This window comes from Otolemur garnettii, unplaced genomic scaffold (genome assembly GCF_000181295.1).
Source record: "Otolemur garnettii isolate 467f Iridium unplaced genomic scaffold, OtoGar3 scaffold00024, whole genome shotgun sequence".
Taxonomy (NCBI): Eukaryota; Metazoa; Chordata; class Mammalia; order Primates; family Galagidae; genus Otolemur; species Otolemur garnettii.
Window position 1 is genome coordinate 14,035,093 of NW_003852419.1, and position 19,897 is coordinate 14,054,989.

At 37.8% G+C, this 19,897-nt stretch overlaps 1 protein-coding gene across 1 annotated transcript in view; it reads left to right on the plus strand.

The window, feature by feature from the left end:
- CCDC85A (coiled-coil domain containing 85A) overlaps positions 1–19,897 on the plus strand; it is a 183,200-nt gene that overhangs the window by 160,021 nt on the left and 3,282 nt on the right. The window contains exons 5-7 of the mRNA XM_023512067.1: positions 10,762–10,896; positions 13,995–14,114; positions 17,968–18,066. Coding sequence (XP_023367835.1) covers positions 10,762–10,896; positions 13,995–14,114; positions 17,968–18,066 — 354 coding nt within the window. The remainder of the gene's footprint in view (positions 1–10,761; positions 10,897–13,994; positions 14,115–17,967; positions 18,067–19,897) is intronic.

Below are 19,897 nucleotides of genomic sequence, written 5' to 3' on the forward strand. Positions count from 1 at the left end.
TCCAATATATGGGGCCAGCACCCTAATCCTTTGAGCCACAGGCGCCACCCACTTACGCCTTCTTTTATCCCCAAAAGCTCAGTTGGCCAAGGCAGTGACCTTGCTTTTCGAAATGAGAAATGTCGAAGTTTAATGTTGAATTAGTATAGGGCTATTGGTTCAACACTAAGTGGTTAGTGGACTTCCACTGCTTTTCTTAGTATACGTAAAATAGTTCTTAACAAATAGGAGATAGAATTTCTGTAGGTCATGGAGGATGGTGGCTTACATTGGTCACTCATTTAATCTTTTGTCCTTAAATCTTTTCTGAGCATCTCTTACATATAAACACTGTTTTGGGCAGGAAGAATAGAGCCTTGAATAAGAGAATTAAAGTCTCTAACTTGTGTAGCTTATATTTTAATAAATGGATGATTACTTTGAAAACAATGAATATGCAATAAATTACCCAGAAGAGGTAACCACTATGATACAAACAAAAGCAGGGTGTAGCATCAGAGAATGACTTGGTGAGAGCATTTTACATGGAGTTAGAAAAGTCCTCACTGAGAAGTGGCATCTGAAGAGACCTGAGTAACGGGTAAGTCTGCCATGGAGAAGGGGATTCTGGGAAGCAGGAACAGCAATGACAAAAGCCTTCGGTAGGAATGAGCCAGGTACATTAGATGAAAAAGGAGCAATGTTGGAGCTGAAGCAGAGTGAACAGGCTAGAGGGACGGGCAGGGAGCAGGGCCTTCCAGGGTGTCCAGCCTGCAGCCAGGGGGCTGTATGCTGATTATTTGAAGACCATTTTTTTTTTTTTTTGCTCATCAGCTTTTCTGTATTTGTGTATTTAATGTGTGGCCCAACTCTGCCAATTTGCTACCTAGAAGAAAAAGATTGGACACTCCTACATATAATTAGTGGCTCTATTTCCTGAGATGCGGAGGACTGGGAGGAAAAGGTTCGGAGGTACAGGGGAATCAAATTCTGTTTTAGACATGGTCAATTTGAGATCTTAGGACAAGGAAGCGTTAGATGTATAAATCTAGAACTCAGGTGAGAGGTCAGAGCAGGAGATGAAAACATTTAGAAGAATGAATTGCATATGTATATAAATATTTATGTATTTATTTACTTATTTAAAAACCATGGCACTAAATGAGAACTTCCTATGAACAAATGTTGAGGAAAAGAGCCGAGGTTTGTGGACTGTCCTGGGGCTCCGTCCACCCATGGGCCCCCCCCCATTTAAAGACAGGAAAAGGAGAGAGAGTAAGCAGTAGAGGCTGAAAAGAGAGCCCCATCTAGCTTTTTTAGTCTCCCAGAATTATGAACGATGAACGATTCTGGAGCTTATTTCAGGGACTAAAATGTGCAATGTCATTTTGTTTTAACTCTGATGGGTCCTAGAGTTACCTTTTTAAATATCGTTCACTTAAATGAGCATATGTACTTTGAATCGAAACATCTGTTCTCTATCGTAAATTATTTTTTGTAAGGAAGTAGGACACAAATAAGGATATTTTAAAAAATAACTTGATTCTCTTTCTTTCTGGGAAGAGCTGCTGGTGACAAGAGCTGGTGCTTCCACAGTGCCCCCTTTTGTGCCCTGACAATGTTCTCCCAGCACGTTTCATTTCTCCCTGCTCGCCATTTTATTACTATGCCGCTTAGATTCATTTGGCTACTCTCATTTCTGTAAACCTTTAAGCGTGAGATCATTGTTAGTGCTGCAATATGGGTCTTGGGACAGATGGTGTGGGCGGGACTGCGGCCCCCCAGCCACCGTGCTGATTTGTGTTACTGATACACAGTGTGGCGGAGGGGCAGCTGCCCGGGTGTGGCCCACACTCCTCCTGCCTCTGTGTCTGCCTCCCTCTCCTCTTGCCATTCCTATTTTGTGTGGAGACTTCACAAACTGGAAGTCACGTTGAAGAAACATAAGACCCTTCCTTTTGCCAAACCCAGGGCAGCCAGTTTCACCTCACAGCATCATACCCAGTGTCCCTCAAATTTTACAAAGACATAGCCGATGTGCAGAGACTATTTTGTAAATTTTTTTGAAATTTTTTGTGATGAATATCTTGTAAATGTACATTTAGCTCCAATTTCCCATTTTCCCTGTGTATGGTGCCTTTAGGACAACTTTTAGATCACCCTGCATTTGTTAGTGAACTCGACAAGAATTCTATTTTCTATTGCTGTTCCCTTCCTGGGGCTAGAGCTCTGGCTGTGGGCATGTGCTCCACTGGGCTCTGACAACATGCTGAGGTGCTTAACACAATCATTAATCGGCTCTGCTCTGCAAGTCAAATGCAATGCTAATTAGCATTACGTTCTTGCTTTTGCCTCCACACTAGCAATTTAGTTTAATGCCCTTATACACTTTGTCCTACTGATGCCCTCCTTTCTTTTTTTTTTTTTTTTTTTTGAGATGCAGTCTCACTGTGTTGCCGTGGGTAGAGTGCTCTGGTGTCATAGCTCACAGCAACCTCACACTCTTCAGTTCCAGCAATCCTCTTGTCTCTGCCTCCCGAGCAGCTGGCACTACAGGTGCCTGCCATGACACCCAGCTAGTTTTCCTATTTTTCTGTAGACACCAGGTCTCGCTCTTGCTCAGGTTGGTCTTGAACTCCTGAGCTCAGACAATAATCTACCTGCCGCAGCCCTTTTCTTCTCTTCGGCTTTTCTTCCTTTTTAATGAGTCTAAAACCTAAACATATTCAGGGGTAATCCTCTAAGCGATGATGCCACAAGCTTTTGCAACTTAATGTCAACTTGATTGCAAAGCAATTTGGACATATATATATATATATATATTTTTTTTTTTTTTTTCCTAGAAATTTCAGTGTTTCTCACTGGGAGTTGTGTGGTTAATTAAAAGCAAAAATTAAGCACAGTTACTCATTACCTAGAAGCAGAATGTATGTAAAACAAGTGGTCCACATTTCCTGCCTATTATTAAACAACTATTTAAAAAAGAAAAAAAAAAAAAACAGGTCTTCATTGTTTTTCTGTGTCTGCTGTCATTCTGGCTCCAGAGATGAGACTGTGTGTGTCTTAGCCCTTTCAAGATATTAATTCTTTTCTTCCTGGGGTTTACCCTCTATAATTCTTGCAAAAAGGCATCCACTAACCTTCTATAATAACTTTTATTTGTAGTTTTCTTCCTCAGAACTATCTTTATACATCTGTAAGTTTTACCTGGAGTAACAGATGTTTCAAAATTATTTTCTTTTCCTTCCTAGAGCCTTATGCTGTCTGATCAGATATTTTCATAAGTGATAAGGCAATCATTACATGAAGTTAAAATCACTTTCAATTCAACATTTTGCAAACTCTCTTTTATTGCTGTGTCAGAGGAAGACCATTTGGAGGATATCTGGGAGAAAGAATATTTCAGGGACTTGTATTGTTAATTGCCTCTTTGTTGTTGGTTTTAAAAATCTGATGAAAGAGTTGGATGTATTCGTGACTTCTCCAGTGTTTGCTGTCCTGGTTGAGGGCATGACTTTTTAGGTGGTACCCAACCAAAAAGCTGGAGCCAGGGGTGGCCAGTGTTTTTTTTTTCTGTTGTACATTGGAGGAGTAAGAGTTGTCTTGGGCCATATATTAAACATAGAAACACCAACAAAAGCTGATGAGCAAACTAAAAGGTCCATGGATACTTTTCCTGCTATCTGACATCATGGATAAACAAAACGGTCCTCAAATAATCTGCATGTGGCCACAGGTGGCGTGTTGGACACCTCTGCTGGGAGACACCCTAGATTCCTGCTTCAACCTCACTGCCTGCAATCAAATGCACATTAAAGCTCAGAGGTCCTGCCCTTTAATCCATCAATACTGTCCTTTTCATTTCTCCTGCTGCTTTTCAGGGGAGGCAATACGTCATCATTTTTCACTTGAGCATTTTAGTTGATCCTCTAATAGGAACCTCCTCCCAGCTACTCTTTCCCTGCCCAAATCATTCTCCATATTATGAGCTGATTAATTTATGAAAAATAAGTTCTTGTTATAGCTCATGGCTCTGCATAGAATAAATTTCAAATCCTTGCTATGGCATAGAAGGTTTTCCATGATGTGATGTCTGGGTGCCATGTCAGGCCCAGCTCTTGGTCCTCTGTGCCCTACACCATGGGCTCCTGTCCTACAGCATTGAAAACAGAGCTAAACTGCCCTCTATCGAAGATTGCAATTTCCCTGAATTGAAGCTCCTTACCACCTCCCCTGTGACTCCACAGCCATCAATCTTAGCCATTATTTGGAATAAAACACAAAGGGTGAGTCAATAAAGATTGCTTTCTGATTTCCCCACCTGGAAACTTATAAAGTATTTTACACATAATGAAGTTGAGACTAATGCCACCTTACATGATTATTTTTCATTTTCTCACCTGATAAATGGGATTCCATAGTGATTTTGGTAAGAATCAGCATGTACTTTGCGTCTACTAAACATCTCTAGTGATCTTTTCAGTTAGCATTTTAACATATTTGAGCTTTACTGTAGCTTGAGAAATCAATGGAGATAATTCAGGATTTTCAGGATGAATTTATTTTTCCCAAATCATAACTAATGAGAAAAAAATATAATGGAGATTTAGGTTGTATCAATTGTGTTAAAATAGGATTTGGATTTTGCTAAATTCAGGCCATCATATAAATGTCAGTTCCACCTATTTCAGGCCATTTTAGCACCCTAGAAATACACTTCAGTTACTTCACAAAGAGTTGAGTATCTACTGATTACCAAGTATATAAACTCACAAACATATACACAACTATTTTTGAGATGATAGAGAAAAAGCTGTCGTGTTATATATAGATTTTTATCATTTGCTAATATTTTAAGTGAATTCCAAGATATATGAAATATTATATCACTGTAAAATGTGATTGTGCTTAAAACTGAACCAGGAACAAAGTTCTTGACAGCTCACCTAAAGGTGGGTTGGGTGGTGATTATACCCGTGTTTCAAATAGTGAAAGTAAAATTCACAGGACTTATTCTTCAGCAGAGCCAGGATTAAGACAAGTTTTTGGATACCTATTCCAGGACTAGAAGGAGACACTAGCAAAGAGGGAGAGAAGGGGAGAAAGTGGAGTGGGGAGGGAAGGAGAGAGAGAAAGAATGAATGAATGAGGAACTAGGATAGAGAGAATAACATCCTGGATCACACTGGCCTGGGATAAGAAAACCAAAGCATCCAGAAGTGTTGATGGAATCTAAAACCCAAAGAGAAGAAAATTGGAACAAAAGATAGGCTCTTCTCTTGATAAGATTACTATATTTGCCTGGATCCCTACTGTATTTCATGTATGACATGGCTGATGCAGGTCAAGTGAGTTATCAGTAATACTAACAAATCCTTTAGGTGACTTCGCACAATTCCAAGTTGCAAAATCATTTGGTTATTGTTTTAGATACAGACTTTATGTAATGGTGGCAGCCACAGCTATTTGCCTGCAAGTGACACTCAGCTGGTGTGTACCAGTTCATCTGTATCAGTTTTTATTGTTAACATACTTCTAGTCTTTTTGTTTTTAAGTTTTTTTTTTTTCACATTGACAGATAAAATTGTACAACATGATGCTTTAAAGTAAGTATGTATACATTGTGGAATAAGTAAATCTAGCTAATTAGCAAATGTATTACCTTCTATAATTATCACCTTTATGGTCATTTTACTTTTTACATTCATTCTCTTAGCATTTTTCCAGAATACAATGTTATTAACTGTAGCCTCTGTGTTGTACAATTGACCTCTTGAATGTACCCCTCTTGTCTAAATGAAACTTTGTATCCTTTGATGAACCCCTCCCCAGTTCCCCCCACCTCCAACTATGCAGGCCTCTGATAACCACACCCCTACTGTACTGATTTGGGATTCACAAGTGGGCTTTTTGTGTCCTACACATGAGTGAGATCACGTGGTATTTGTCCTTCTGTGCCTGCCTTATTTCACTGAACATAACATCCTCTGGGTTCACACATGTTGACACAGATGACAAGATTTCCTTCTTTTCTGTGGTTGTATAGTATTCCGTGGTGCATGTATAAGGTTGCATTTGCTTTATTCATTCATCCCTCAATGGGCGCTTACATTGTTTCCATATCTTCACTGTTGTGAATGATGCTGGAATGAACGTGGGTGCGCAAATCTCTTTGATACACTGATTGCATTTTCTTTGGATATACATAGACAGTAGGGGGATTGCTGGATCATATGGTAGTTCTAGTTTTAAGTTTTTGAAGAATATCCACACTGCTTTCCATAATAACTATACTAATTTACATTCCCACCAGCCTTTTCTCCACATCCTTGCAAACACTTTTCTTTCTCATAACAGCCATTGAAACATATTCGAGGCGCTGTCTCATCATGGTTTTTAATTTGCATTGCCCTGATGATTAGTGAAGTTGAGCATGTTTTTCATATACTGTCACTCCTTTGTTCGTCTTCTTTTGAGAAATGTCTTTTCAGTCCTTTGCCCGTTTTTAAAATCTGGTTATTTATTTTCTTGCTATTGAGTTCCTTATGTATTTTGGGTCTTGACTATTAGTATATGCGTAGGTATTCCCATGCAGTAGGAGCTCATATTAGCCAGTCTTGTTAACAACCTTTTAATTGTCAGCACTTAGAGTAGTCCTAATATGGGAGGAGCTTAGTGGTGACTGACTGCTGTGAAGACCCTTACGGGGTCTTGTGTCTGCAGAGGAAGCAAACATCTAAACAAACTACACCTTACCCCACCTGTGAAGGAGAGACTGGTGGCTGCTCTGCTGTGCATTCCTCTTCCTGATCTCCCTCTGTGTGTCACACAATGCTCTCATCTACACCAAAGTGTCACTTCATGTATCAGGGCGCCCCCCTTCCATTTGCTGGCAATTTTATTCTTTCCAAATGTGACTGTTTAAAGGACAGAATCTTTGCCGGGCATATTGTCTACACCTTCTATAATTTCCACAAAACCCTATCTCTTTCTACTAGAATTCTGTGGACCACTGCCCTGAGCCTGCCCAATTTTATTCCCTTTCTGTTGCTGCTGTTACAGTAAGATGTTTTGGGTTATTTTAAATTCTGTTCCTGTTGTTAAAAAGAGTAATTTCCCATTTTAAGGTGGAAATGCAGATGCCTTTATACCTAGACCACTTGAGGGCTGGAGCCTAGGGAGTTTTCTTCTAAATCTTTCCAAGCTCTAAACCCTGTGGTCAACTGTCCTCAAAATCTGCCATTGACCTGTCACCAGAAATTTTGCTGGGCAGCTTTCTAATGCAGTTTTCTCTCTCTAAGCCATGGTTTCTCAACTGCAGCTATGGCAATGTTTGGGATAGTTCTTTGTTGTGAGGGGACTGCCCTGTGTATGGTAAGATGTTTAACAGACTCCTTGGCCTCTGTCCACTGAATTGCACCAGAAACTGTCTAGTTTTGACAACTAAAAATGTCTTCAGATATTTTTGCCAAATGTCTTCCCTGAGGGGGCCAAATCACCCCTGTTGAGAACGACTAGTCTAAATAGTAAACATGTGAACGTAAATTGACAAGTTAGGGAATGTGTTGACAGGCAAAGTAAAAACATTCCTGATAATAACAGCAGACGCTTATAGAGCACTTGTGCAGCCAGGCACCGTTCTAAGAGCTCTTTTCATGTAAGTTACCAAGCCTATAGGGTCATATACCTTTGTATCATTATTACCCACACTTCACAGAGGAGGAAACTGAGGCACAGAGCCGTCATAGAGCCCATCCAAAGTCATGTAGCTCTTAAATGTCAGATAAAGAATTAAGACCCAGGCAATGGGACCCTGGGGTCTCTGATTTGAATTCACTTTCAACAAAAATTTGTTGGAATAGATATCTTCATGGCACAGCATATTGCCTCTTGTAGGTGGTTAGTAAATGTTTAAATGAATAAACAAATGAGTATCAATAAAATCCTGGAAATTATTTAACATTTGCCTCAATATCAAATAGATCTCTTAGTTAATTTAAACATAAAAATGCACTTTCCTTCGGATATAACCAACTAAGTAATATTATTAGAGTAAAGAAGAGGATCTCAATATTTTTAAGTGTATGCACAGGAATCTCTTGGAAAGGGTTTGCCAAGGTGACCTCTAAAATCCTTTCTACTCTGAGCTTCTGGTTGTATGCTAGCACAGTTTTACAAAGTATCAGAGCGAAGATTAGCCAAAAATGAACAAAATACCATTTTACTAATGAGATTAAGCACAGCATCTGCTCTTGACCTAATAATAAGGAAAGGCTGAATTCATTCCCCCTCCTAAACGAGGTATGTGTTCTGACGAGGGATGAGGCACGGCGAGATAGTCTGAAAACAAGTTCAGGTCTTATAAAAAATTAAACGCCGTTAAGTAACGGGAAGCCACTTTAGCTGATCAATCTTCAGGCTTCCATAGTTAGCTTCCTATGACAGGTAAGAGGGCTGGGCTCTGCGTGTTACAAGTGCATTACTTCTGATTTATATCTAAGTAGGAAGTCTGGATTTTATAAGATGCTACAATTTCACTTTATTTATATGTGCCTATATGTGCACAAATATATATGGATATATTCAAAAAGAAATTCAGTATATCTATTTCTATTTTTCTAGTTCTGCTGAAACTTTAGATAATATATAACATATAATATTAATGAATATTCGAGCAATAAGAAAAAGAGAAACTATAATGTTTGAGAGAAAGCTTTACATCTTTAAATAAATACATGAGAAATATGTATTATTAGAATGGTTATAGTTTGAAGGGGACATGTTGCAGATGTTGAAATTGCTTAAGTATGGAGAAGTGTGTACCCTGCTGGAGTTGTGGAACCATCCAGATTCTGACCCCTGGAGTCCTCAGACCATGGGCTCTGCCCTAAACATATTTTTCATGTACCTGGATTTAAAAAAAAAAAAAAAAAAAGGTGGCTGACATGACTAGAAAGTCAATACAAGAATTTGGTCCTAAAACAGTGCCTTTTCCTTTAAAATGGTCATATCATCAAGTAGTTTATTCTTCCCCCAAAATCTGGCACCAGTTTTTGTCCCTTTATGAGATTAACAATATTGTATAATATATATTCAACACGTTTAAAAAGACTCTTTTATAAGATTTAGAGTTTAGCTATTATTTTATGTGATACCTACTTTCTGGAAGTGGGAACATATGCATGACCATAGCTAAATGGCTGTTCTTTCTAATTGGCTTCTAACTGGTCTTAGATGCTACTCTAGATTTCATTCATAGTTGTGGTAATAAGCTTTGTTACAATGGAGACACATTGGGGTTTAGCCTTACTATACATTAAGGAAGAATGAAAGTAAGAAGTCCTGTATGTTCTGCTCATTGAATCCAAAAAGCATAACGTCTGAGAGATGCATGAATTATAAGAACCAAATCCAGATGGATGGATATCCTTATTTGTGGTAAATTTCCATTACTCATTAATAATCTTCTCAGATACAGAACTATGCAGATGGGGGTGAAAGGTGAATTTTAAGTCATGAACTATATTATGAATTGTTGGAGAAAATTCTTTTGATGCTGGAGATAAATTACACACTTCTATATGAAATAATTATGAAAAGAGAAACATTCAAATCAGTGTTGCTGTGATGAAATTATCATTATGACCCAAGTGCAAATATATCATTTTTCCTATGTGTGAGGAATAGAATATTTATTTGAAAAGTAACTGCTACTGATTTCAGAAAAGAGTTTTTTGAGTACTGGTTGTTGGTGATCATTCCTTTTTGATTTTAGTTAACACTCTGCTGCATTTTCTCCTCCGAAAGTGAAGAGTGAAAATTAGATCAATACTATTCAGAATAAAGCACTCGGAAAATGAACCAGTGAGAACTAAAATGATATGTTCACATTTCCAGTCTCCTAAAATAAACTTCAACATTTAGACACTGGAGTTTTGGGACTATTTTATGGATTTTCTATAATTTTAAAAATTCTCTTCCTAAGGACATAGTATTCTTAAAGGTCTTCATGAAAGTTGGCAGGGAGAGGAAACCATGTCTAAATAAGTTTTTTGCTTCTGGTTATTTTATTAGAATTATACAACTTGGTGGTAAAAAGAGTTGAAATTTAAGGAATATTTTTTCTTTCTGCTTTAGTTACCTGATATCTCCAGTTTCAACAAGTACATAAATTTGGGAGTTACTAATAGAAATTTTTATAATTATGTAGATTTCCTATGTAAAATAGTTATTTTAATGCAATGATAACCTCTTAGCTCACAATATACTCTTCCATGTATAGAAATTTTGTTGAGAATTTGAGGCAGTGTCAGTTTTCAGAGTATTATTGAATACATGTAACACGCTAGTATTTCTTAACAAAAGACTTTAGTGTTCCCAATTGTGTTTCGAATAATTTCTGCTAAGTTCTGAAGTTATACAGTCTAAATATTTGGAAGAATTATGGTAACTCACTATTTCTCACAGGTAAAACCCATGAAATTAACTTATTCAAATAGATTCAGGATTTTTTTTTCCTATAATTTTAATGTTATCATCTACTTTCTGATAGCTTGAGAATGTAGTTATATCTTTCCCCAAAACTTAAATCGAGGTTAGCTCTCACAGACAAGACTTCAGATTGTTTTGTTTTTGTTTTTCCCTAGCGACAAAGTGCATGTGACAGCTTGCCATCGTGGTTATTGTGGTTCATTTCATTAAGCTTCTTGTTCTATCTGCTTTCTTGAGACTTGAGAAACAGAATTTTTCTGAGTGATTGTACCATATTGTTCCAAATATAAGGCTACCCAGAATAGAAGGCAACCTCCAACTAGAAACAGCTCAAATATGGAGAAAGGCTGGGGGCCCAGAGCCCAGCGGGTGTTGCAGTGGTGGCAAGGGTGCCGAGGAATAGGACGATGCCTGCCCACTCTCCCGGTGAGTGAAGAAGAGTCAGCTGGCTGCATTTGCTTGTGCATAACCAAATGGCTTGTGTTGCTAGAGGAAAAGTTATGCTGGGGGGATAGAAAACACAGTCATACACGGGAAAGAAAATTGCTATGTGTCTAAATCTGGGGAGGGAGGACAGGAGGAGTCTTTCACCTCCTAAATAGTCTTCGTTAGTGTTTTTTCCCCCCTGAACTTGGGGGGCTAATGCTGAGCAACCCCAAACAGGAGAGAAGAACAGAGGTACCCTGGACCTTTCATGAAAAAGAGTTTAGAAGGCCAGTGGCCATGAAAATCAGATGTCTCTAGGCCAGCTCCAAAAAATGATTCCTTCCCCTTTCAAATTGACTCCTAACTGAGTGGTGATGAGCGGGCTACGTGGGCATGGGTAGCCTGACAATAAGCAACTCAAGCTGGGAATTGTGTTCCCAGTTTTGTTAAGATTTTCTTCGTTTTAAATTCCCTGTCTCCTGAAACAGCCAAGTACAATTTAAATAAATGAGTTTAATCTTACTGACATAGACTCCAAGGGACTGTGTAAAATCATTTGGTGTGCTGGCATTTCACTCATTAGCATATTTTTAAAAAGTAGTTCAGTGAAAATGAATTAGTCAACTGAGCGTATGTATCAATTGAATATAGGTAGTTCTCAGAATATTGGTCTGATTCTAAGCAATAGGAAATGAGGTGACATATAATAGAATGAGGGGCTTCATTCTGTTGTTATAATCTAGAAAACTATTCAGCATCTGTTGTTGCTGAACTTTACCAGGCATTTGGTTACCTCTGCAGCTTCACAAAAAACACATAACATAGGAACTTTGATCTTTCTGGCTGATTCCTAGTCCATGGCTCTCAAAGCTAATTTAAAGTCGAATTTTAATCCCTAAATGACAAGTTTTCCCCACTGTGTGCTCTAGGTAAGATCCAACGGTAGCATTGTTTTTCCTTTTTTATTTTTTTAAAGAAAACTACTTCAATAAAAAGCTATTCATTTCTGACTAGATATGACTAGAACATGAATTTCCTCAAGCTTAAACAATGGTAAATGACCCAGATGATTGGTATTAAGGATGCTGTTTATATTGATTTTAGACATTTTCTTAAGCCAAAATACTCTAAAAGAGAGCAGGTGCACACCCAAGCAAAAGTAGGCTACCATTCATATGCCTAGGAAGAGAACCTTTCAAACAAAAGGGCTGGGCAGAAAAATGCTTGAAAGGAAGAACAAGAAGGAGGATTATTTCCCGCTAAGTTAGATTACTAGTCCCAGGAAAGTGGGCTCTGCAGTGGTGGGTCCCACATGAGACATTTGAAGTGAACTCTATGTAACCTCAAAAATAGTTTTAAAAGAGTTCATAAGAATAGGACCAGGAGGAAAAGAATAGTAGAGAACTGGGGTTATTCAGGGAAGAAGAACTTCCTTTATTTATAACTCCTTAGTTTTGGAACCACTTAATCACTACAGAGATTAAATATGCAAAATCGGGTGGTAGGAGTCAGTCGGGGGAGAGTATGTTCCTTAACCATCTTTAAGTTTCAAATGATTTCCCTTCTCTTAGGTGTACCAGGCATTATTATGTCTGATTTTAATCTGCATAACAAACACAAGAGAACAGATTTTATCATTTGTTTCCTCAGAGGGGGTTGGAAATGTTATAATCAGCAGTCCAGTGCACCTGCTATTAATTTAAGTGTCAGTAGCAGCAGAGGACGGAAGCTAAAGAAGCCACCTATGTGCCCTATTCCTCCGCTTCCTCTCACTGTTGGGGAGTGAGGCTGGAGGCACGACCTGATTGGATTGTTCAACTCAGTGGGACAAAGAATGTGGCCTCAGTAGACTTGCAAGGTGGCAAGGGGAACCTTCAAGGACATAGAAAGAAATGACAGCAACAAAGGAAAGGAGAAAGTATTTCAAATTACATTCATAATGATCTTTGTAGCAATCAACAGATATTGTACATTTCTCTACAAAGCATGGTTTACATGTAACTCATACACGTAATTGTTATGGTGAGATGCTTTTCCCTCTCATTTCTAAAATGTACAGCATAAAAGTTCTCCTGGAGATGCTGTAAGTCAATGTCCCAAACTACTATTCTCCTTTTTGACTTCACATATGATAAACCTTCAGTGGCTTTTACTCAAGGGATTACATAGAATCAACTTAAATGAAGCAGTTATTAATCTTTAGACATGAAAAAATCTGACCTTGTATTGATAAGGAGATATTAAAATCTCTCAGGCCCTCTGATAGGATAAGGATTCTACATAAAAACAGGTTTGGAAAATTCCCATTTGACTGCTTTTTCCAGGAGAGTAGATAACTTCTGCTCTCTTTTTCTTTGCTAATCTGTTATTCTTTACCCAAGCAATCTTTAAAAAAAAGTGCAGACTCCTGGGGGAAATGCCCAATTCTCAAACAGATGACCGTGGCCTGTACATGTCAAATTAATTGTGCCAAATTAATCAGCTTTCTCACTTAAGTTAAAGAATCGCTAAACACTAAAACTATGTGACTTATATTTATTTTGTTTTTCATTTTTAAAATAGCCAGAAAAATGAGAAAATTGGTTCATAAAATTGAATTTGATTATATCTTTATGGAAAAATCTCTGCTATAGGCTGTCTCTCAAAGAAGGGTTTTATAAGAGACACGTTTCAGTAATGTAAGAATGTGATGTGTCTGCATCTTCTGTGACATATGCAATATGGCATTTAACTTGCTGGGTGAGCATGTTTAACTCAGCCGTGGAGAAACTCAGGAGTTCCCTACTCTTGGGTGTCTTTAAGTTTCAAAAATCATGCTTGAAATGTTCTTAAGGGCCACTCCTTGGGGGACATTGATTGTTATCTTTGGTAAATCAGAGATGACACCTGGAAGCATAGGGAGATGGTTCTTGGTTAAGTCTTGTTGCTGGTCAAGAAGAGCGAGTGTGTTTCATAATCACTTGACAGCATCTTAGGATAGGAAAAAATAACGAAAGGGCAAATTCTCATTTGGCAGCAAATTTTTGAATATTGAATGACATCTATGTAGTTGTAAACGACTTTTGTTTTAATAACAAAGTTGTTGATTTTCTACTAAGGGCTCTTTTAGGTTGTCATCAGGGGCTGATGGGAGTAACAGTTCCCCCACCTCTCCAGCTAGCTTCAGTGGACACACCACACCTGCTCAGCAGCCTGAACCTGTGGTACATTCTCTGAAGGTAACCGACCGTGTCCAGCCATTTATCCAGAGCTTCAGTTGTGTTGTGGCTTGTTCGCTGTAGTCTGGTAGTCCTCACAGTCTTGCTTTTAACCATAGAATACTTTATTTTTTGACCTTTTATGGTGTAACTTTTTTTAATCTTAATTTTTGAGATGTGATTTTAATTTTTCTAAACTTAACGATGAGTTCGAGTGCTTCTGATAATTGAATCTCCAATTGTGTCTTTTTGTTTTGAGTAATGTGATTCATATCTATCTGCATTGAAGCTGAAGTTTGTGCATGTACATCCACGTGTGCAAAATACTGTGGTGGGTATTTTATGTGCAATGTTTGTAGCATGGATGTCTTAAAATGCAGTGAGGTAGTAGGTGATCAAAACATAGAATACCACATTTTTTATCTTTATGCAATTGAAAGACATTATGCAACTCACTAGAGGAAAGTATCGAAAAAAATAAAAATAAATACTCTTTGCTTTGCTAGGTAGAAATTAGATCCTTAAACTCCAGTTGACACTTCTTTATAGAACAGGAGAAAATAGATATATAAGGGCTATCTGGAAAGTATCTGGCTATGTAATATGAAAAATAGTATTAACAAGAGCTAGATACTTTCTGGAAATACCTTATATGATCTTGTACATAAAGCTAATTTATTCTGAGGTTTTGTTTCAGATTTTCCAACAACTTTACAGAATCCATCATCTACCTATTCTCTTTTTCTTTTCTTTTCTTTTCTTTCTCTTTCTCTCTTTTTTTTTTTTTTGGTAGAGACAGAGTCACACTTTATCGCCCTCGGTAGAGCACCATGGTACTCACAGCAATTTCCAACTCCTGGGCTTAGGAGATTCTCTTGTCTCAGCTTCCCGAGTATCTGGGACGACAGGTGCCTGCCACAATGCCCAGCTATATTTTTGTTGTAATTTGCCCGGGGCCAGGATTGAACCTGCCACCCTCAGTAAACGGGGCCGGCGCCCTACCCACTGAGCCACAGGCGCCACCCACCTATTCTCTTTTTTAATCGTGAACTTTCCAATAAGTAACATTTTAAAAGAAACACTATAATTAAATTAATAATAAATGAATTACACAAATACTTACATTTCTAATAGAAGAATCTAACGCTGGAAATAAAATCATATTAAAAATTAAGGCAGTTCCTTGAAATTTATCAATTCTAGGGTACAAAACACTGTGCCCCAAATTGATCTATAATTTCTAACATAAGAACCTTGACAAAGGCTTTATGAGTCATGAAGTAGATAGGAGACTTTAGTTTTGCTTTTGCTACATAAATTGCACAACTTCTCTTATGATTGTTCCCATTTTAAAATGATTGTCAGACTGAGGATGCATTCTTTTGGAGTAGGCCGCACTTCTGTGGCACACACAAAGCAAATGAGTAAATGAGAACTTCAACATATGTATTTGATTTTGCGATGATTTCGTTTTAGTATATTTTATTCTTTCAGTATATTTTGCTTTAGTTTATATAAAACGAGTTTGCTTTTCCCAGTCATTGATGAGAGAAGGCAGGAGAAGCATGGTATGGTCCATGGCGATGCACTTGGCAGTTCCTCTCTTGGCTGGGGTAACACACAAAGTGAGCAACTGAGAGGCATTCCTGGGAAGGCACCACCAGCAGGAGGGGCACTGCCCTGCATCTAATGGTTGTGGGTTTATCCACAAACCAAACAACACGTTTCTGCAGTAGCCTTTGGATGCACTGGAACATGAAACAGACACTAGCTATCTGAAAAACATTTCAGAGGTAGAAAATGGACCAAAGATTGACTTCAATCTTCTAGAATTACAGTGTCTGCACAAGCTCCAAAAACACCACCTTGCCCTACTATTTAAACTATTTGAAAGCCATTGCGGCTTGTTGCCTTATTCAATGGCAAGTTGCACTTTGAATTGGATCAGCATAAAGGGTCACATGGAAATCTCTTTGAAATCTCTCGGTGCAGCTGTTCCTGTGGCCTAAAAGGAAGAGGAGGGCAAGGCTGAGTTCCTCAACGTTCTTTGAATTTATTCTCTAATTTTCATATAAAATTTTATCTTGAGAGAGGGAGGTATTAGTTGTACTCAGTACACACAAGCATCCTTGGTTGGCAGATGACTGATACAGAGCAATTGAAGTTCTTTATTGGGTAACTGGGGGCCCTTGAATGTAAAATGTTGTTGATTCCATGAGTTAGCTGTGTTGTGAAACAGAATTACATGCAAACATAGTCTTTGGGAAATGCATCTGAAGATCTCAATGTCATAAAAAACAAAATTGTAGCCACTTGGCACGTTTTATTTCTGAAAGGCATCTATCTATAGCTGATTTATATCATGAGATTTGTTTATTCTGAAAGATGTAATTGGAACAATGGCCCAGTTTCTCACTTTCTGATGGATTTCAAAGAAACTCTAGGCTTTCATGAATTCTGTGGTCATGATTTGTGCAGGAAATGAGCCCATTTGTAATGACTTCATACTTCTCTTGCTTTAAAATTTATGATAACTATTAATTGGAGCTCTACTTCATTTAGTAAAAATTACTGATTTGAAGTACACTTCTGAGGTGCATTACAAATCAAATTTGCAGGCAAATGAGCTTGTTCAAGGAGCTCCTTAATTTTTCTATGAGTATTCCCTGAGCACAGTGATTTCCTCTAAATATGTAAAGAATGTGAATGGACTCTAATCCAAGGTGAGTATCATGCCTTTAGAGAGGAGGTATCTATATAATAATAATGGCTATAAATTTTAAATTAGTAAGAGTAACTTGTGAATTCCATTATTTGTTACAGGATTGAACTCCAATTGGTCTCAGATAGTTATCTATGAACTTGACACAAAGGTCTCACTTTATGCTTACATAATTTAATTTGATTCATTGGAACAAATTCTCAGGTGACACCTTCAGGTGTGGCCACCAGCGTGGACCACGAATTTAGAAATGTCATAGTTTAGAATGGATCCTATAGGAGCTTTTAGGAAAAGCATTAGTTGCTAATACTACATTAATGCCTTGGTGTATAAGCTGATACCAAGAAAAGTAACAAACAGTACTCAATCGAGTTAAGGTTTTGTCCCCTTTTGTACTATAGAAAGTATCCATGTGAAATCTTATGCATTTTAAAAGGTATATTGTTTTCAATACATTTAGGGATGGATAATTTAGAGAAGTGGAAGCATGGGCTTCTAAAACGGTTTAAAAATGTTTTATCCCTAGACAGTTTGGTCTGATGAAAAATATTTAACATGTTGCTCAAATATTTTTATAAGGAACAAGTGTTTCTCTTTGCCACCATCAAAGAGCCATCGCTGCATTCCTTTCTCAAGTGCTAGGAACACGTCCATGTGAGAATTGCGAGGTCAGTAGATGTGTATCTTCCTGGGTTCAGACCAGTTTCACCTGTCAACTATGATCTTTTTTAGCCATCTCTTCTGTAGGCCATGTCTACATATCATTTGGACTGCTTGGCATATAATTAATTATGTTGTCCATCATTACAACAGAACAAACAAAAGTTATCGACTATTTCCAAATGGTTGACATAGTCAGGTTATCTTAATTACTAAAGTAAATGCATCTAATTATTTTAGACATCGATGAACTCAATTGACTATTAGTGATAAATGGATTGCGTTTAGTAGCCATTTGAAAATGAAATAGAATTCATTCCAAGTAGGTTTCAGAATTTTAAAAAGATTTTGCTATATCCTAATCCACTCTGATATGCAGACACGGAGAAAACTAAAGGTTTTGCAAAGTGGAGCTCCTTGCCTTGATGGTTTTATCGTAACTAACAAGTTTTTTTCCATGTGAAATTTGCTTTTCTTTTTCAACAAATCCAGGTCTTGGATGTTCAGGAAACTATAGATCGTCCACAGGGTAAAGAGTATGAACATGACCTTAGTGAGACAGAAAAAGCTATAGTCAGAGAAATGTGCAATGTAAGTTTAATGTGCTTTATTGTGTATTTTGTGTTGAAAGCCACGTTGTAGCTTAGTTATTGCTTTATGAATACTTTTTAAAATGCTGAGCAAATGCCTTTATATGAAAATAGAAGCAATTTCTTTTGGTCTTTTTCTTTAGTATGGTTTATTGGAGTTTTAATAACCACGTTGCATAATATTCAGGTCAGAGATGGTCAGCCAATTCCATAGTCCAGAAGAATCTTTGAACATTTCTAAATAATAAGTTGGTTGTCCAAAATGCTGTTACAAATTTTGATAAAATAATTGGGTTTCTGTTTAATACTTTTAAGAAGTTCTTTAAAGATCAGGGTTTCAAAACCTGAGTGAAAAAGAAAATATACAGCCTTCTTCAGATTTATTTGTCACTATTCTTGGGGGAAAAAAATCACTGTCTTCCTAGATCATGTTTGCTTAGTTCTTTATAAGTATGATATGTGTGTTTCATGTCACGAAGAATATTTTTAACTTTTAGTGGTTGACATAAACTTAGAAAAAAGTAAGGTGAGCTAGATAGATATGAACTTCAGAGGCAGACACAGAGAAGTCGATCTGTGATGTCAGAGAAGAGCACAGTAAAAAAAGGGAAAGAAAAGGTATTTTCATGATGAAAATCTGACGTAATCATTCACACAGTTTGGATTTGATGATTAATCCTTGTAATTTTTTGAGTAATATGCATGGGGTGTGTCATTTAACCAAGAATATAATTTGTGAAGTTCTAAATAGATAAATGGAATTTTGGAGAAGAAGCCATTTCTTAGATGCAAGAAATCATGATTAAGCCCTGATCATGTTAAGCACTGGTTTTAATTGGCTTTATATTCTACTTTTATCTTCATATCCTCAGATATTTTCTCCAGTAGGATATGAAAATTGCTTACGAATGTTCTTTGGCATTAGGCCTGTTAGGTAGGACCAGAGAGTCTCACGCATGTATCTACCTGCCTCTTTGAGATGTTTCTGGAAGTAGTAAATGTTCCATCGTGCATCCCAGGGACATTTTATATGAACTGGGATGAAAGTTGTAGCTTCCTGCTTGCCTGTGTTGTGACTGCTTTTTCCTTTGTGATCCTTTTCAAGTTACTTGTTTTTCTTTTCTGCATATCCGTTGTCTGTTTCCAGAAGGTCACTAGTTCTAGAAATCACATTTTCTAAATGTGCCACTATTCACCTTCTATAGCTTTTCAACCTCTGGGCGGGGTTTATGGTTTAAAAATTTGCCTAGGAATGCCCGTGCCTCTCATCTGTCAACCCTGAGAAGGAAAGTCCAGACATGGGAATTGTAGAACTGGAAGGACCCGCAGAGGTCGCTCTGCAGTGGTTTTTCCACTGGAGTCCTATGTGGAGCTCCTTCGTAATTCAGAGGTCTGAGTTTAACATCAGGCAATTTGGGTATGAACATGTAACACTTTATGTTTCAAGAAACAAAGATCCAGACATTAAGTACTTACTCAAACAGTTTTCTCATGAACAGTAAAATCAAGAGTCTATCCAGATCTTTAAGGACCAACTATTTCCACGTTCTCAAGTGAGGTAAATCTGGGGGCTTCCCTTTGCTTTCCCGAAGAATGGAAAACACGGTACCTTACAGATGGAACCATCTCCACTGTGCTTAATGCCAGAATTTCTGTACAGAAATGCCAGGGTTGTTTTCTTTTTCATTTTTTTCCTTTCCTTTCCTTCTTTTTCCCCCTTCTCTCTTCCCTTTTCCCTCCCTGCCTGCTTCCTTTCCTTCCCTTCCCTTCCTTCCCCTCCCCTCCCTGTCTCTTCCCTCTCCTTCCCTTCCCTTCCTTCCCCTCCCCTCCCT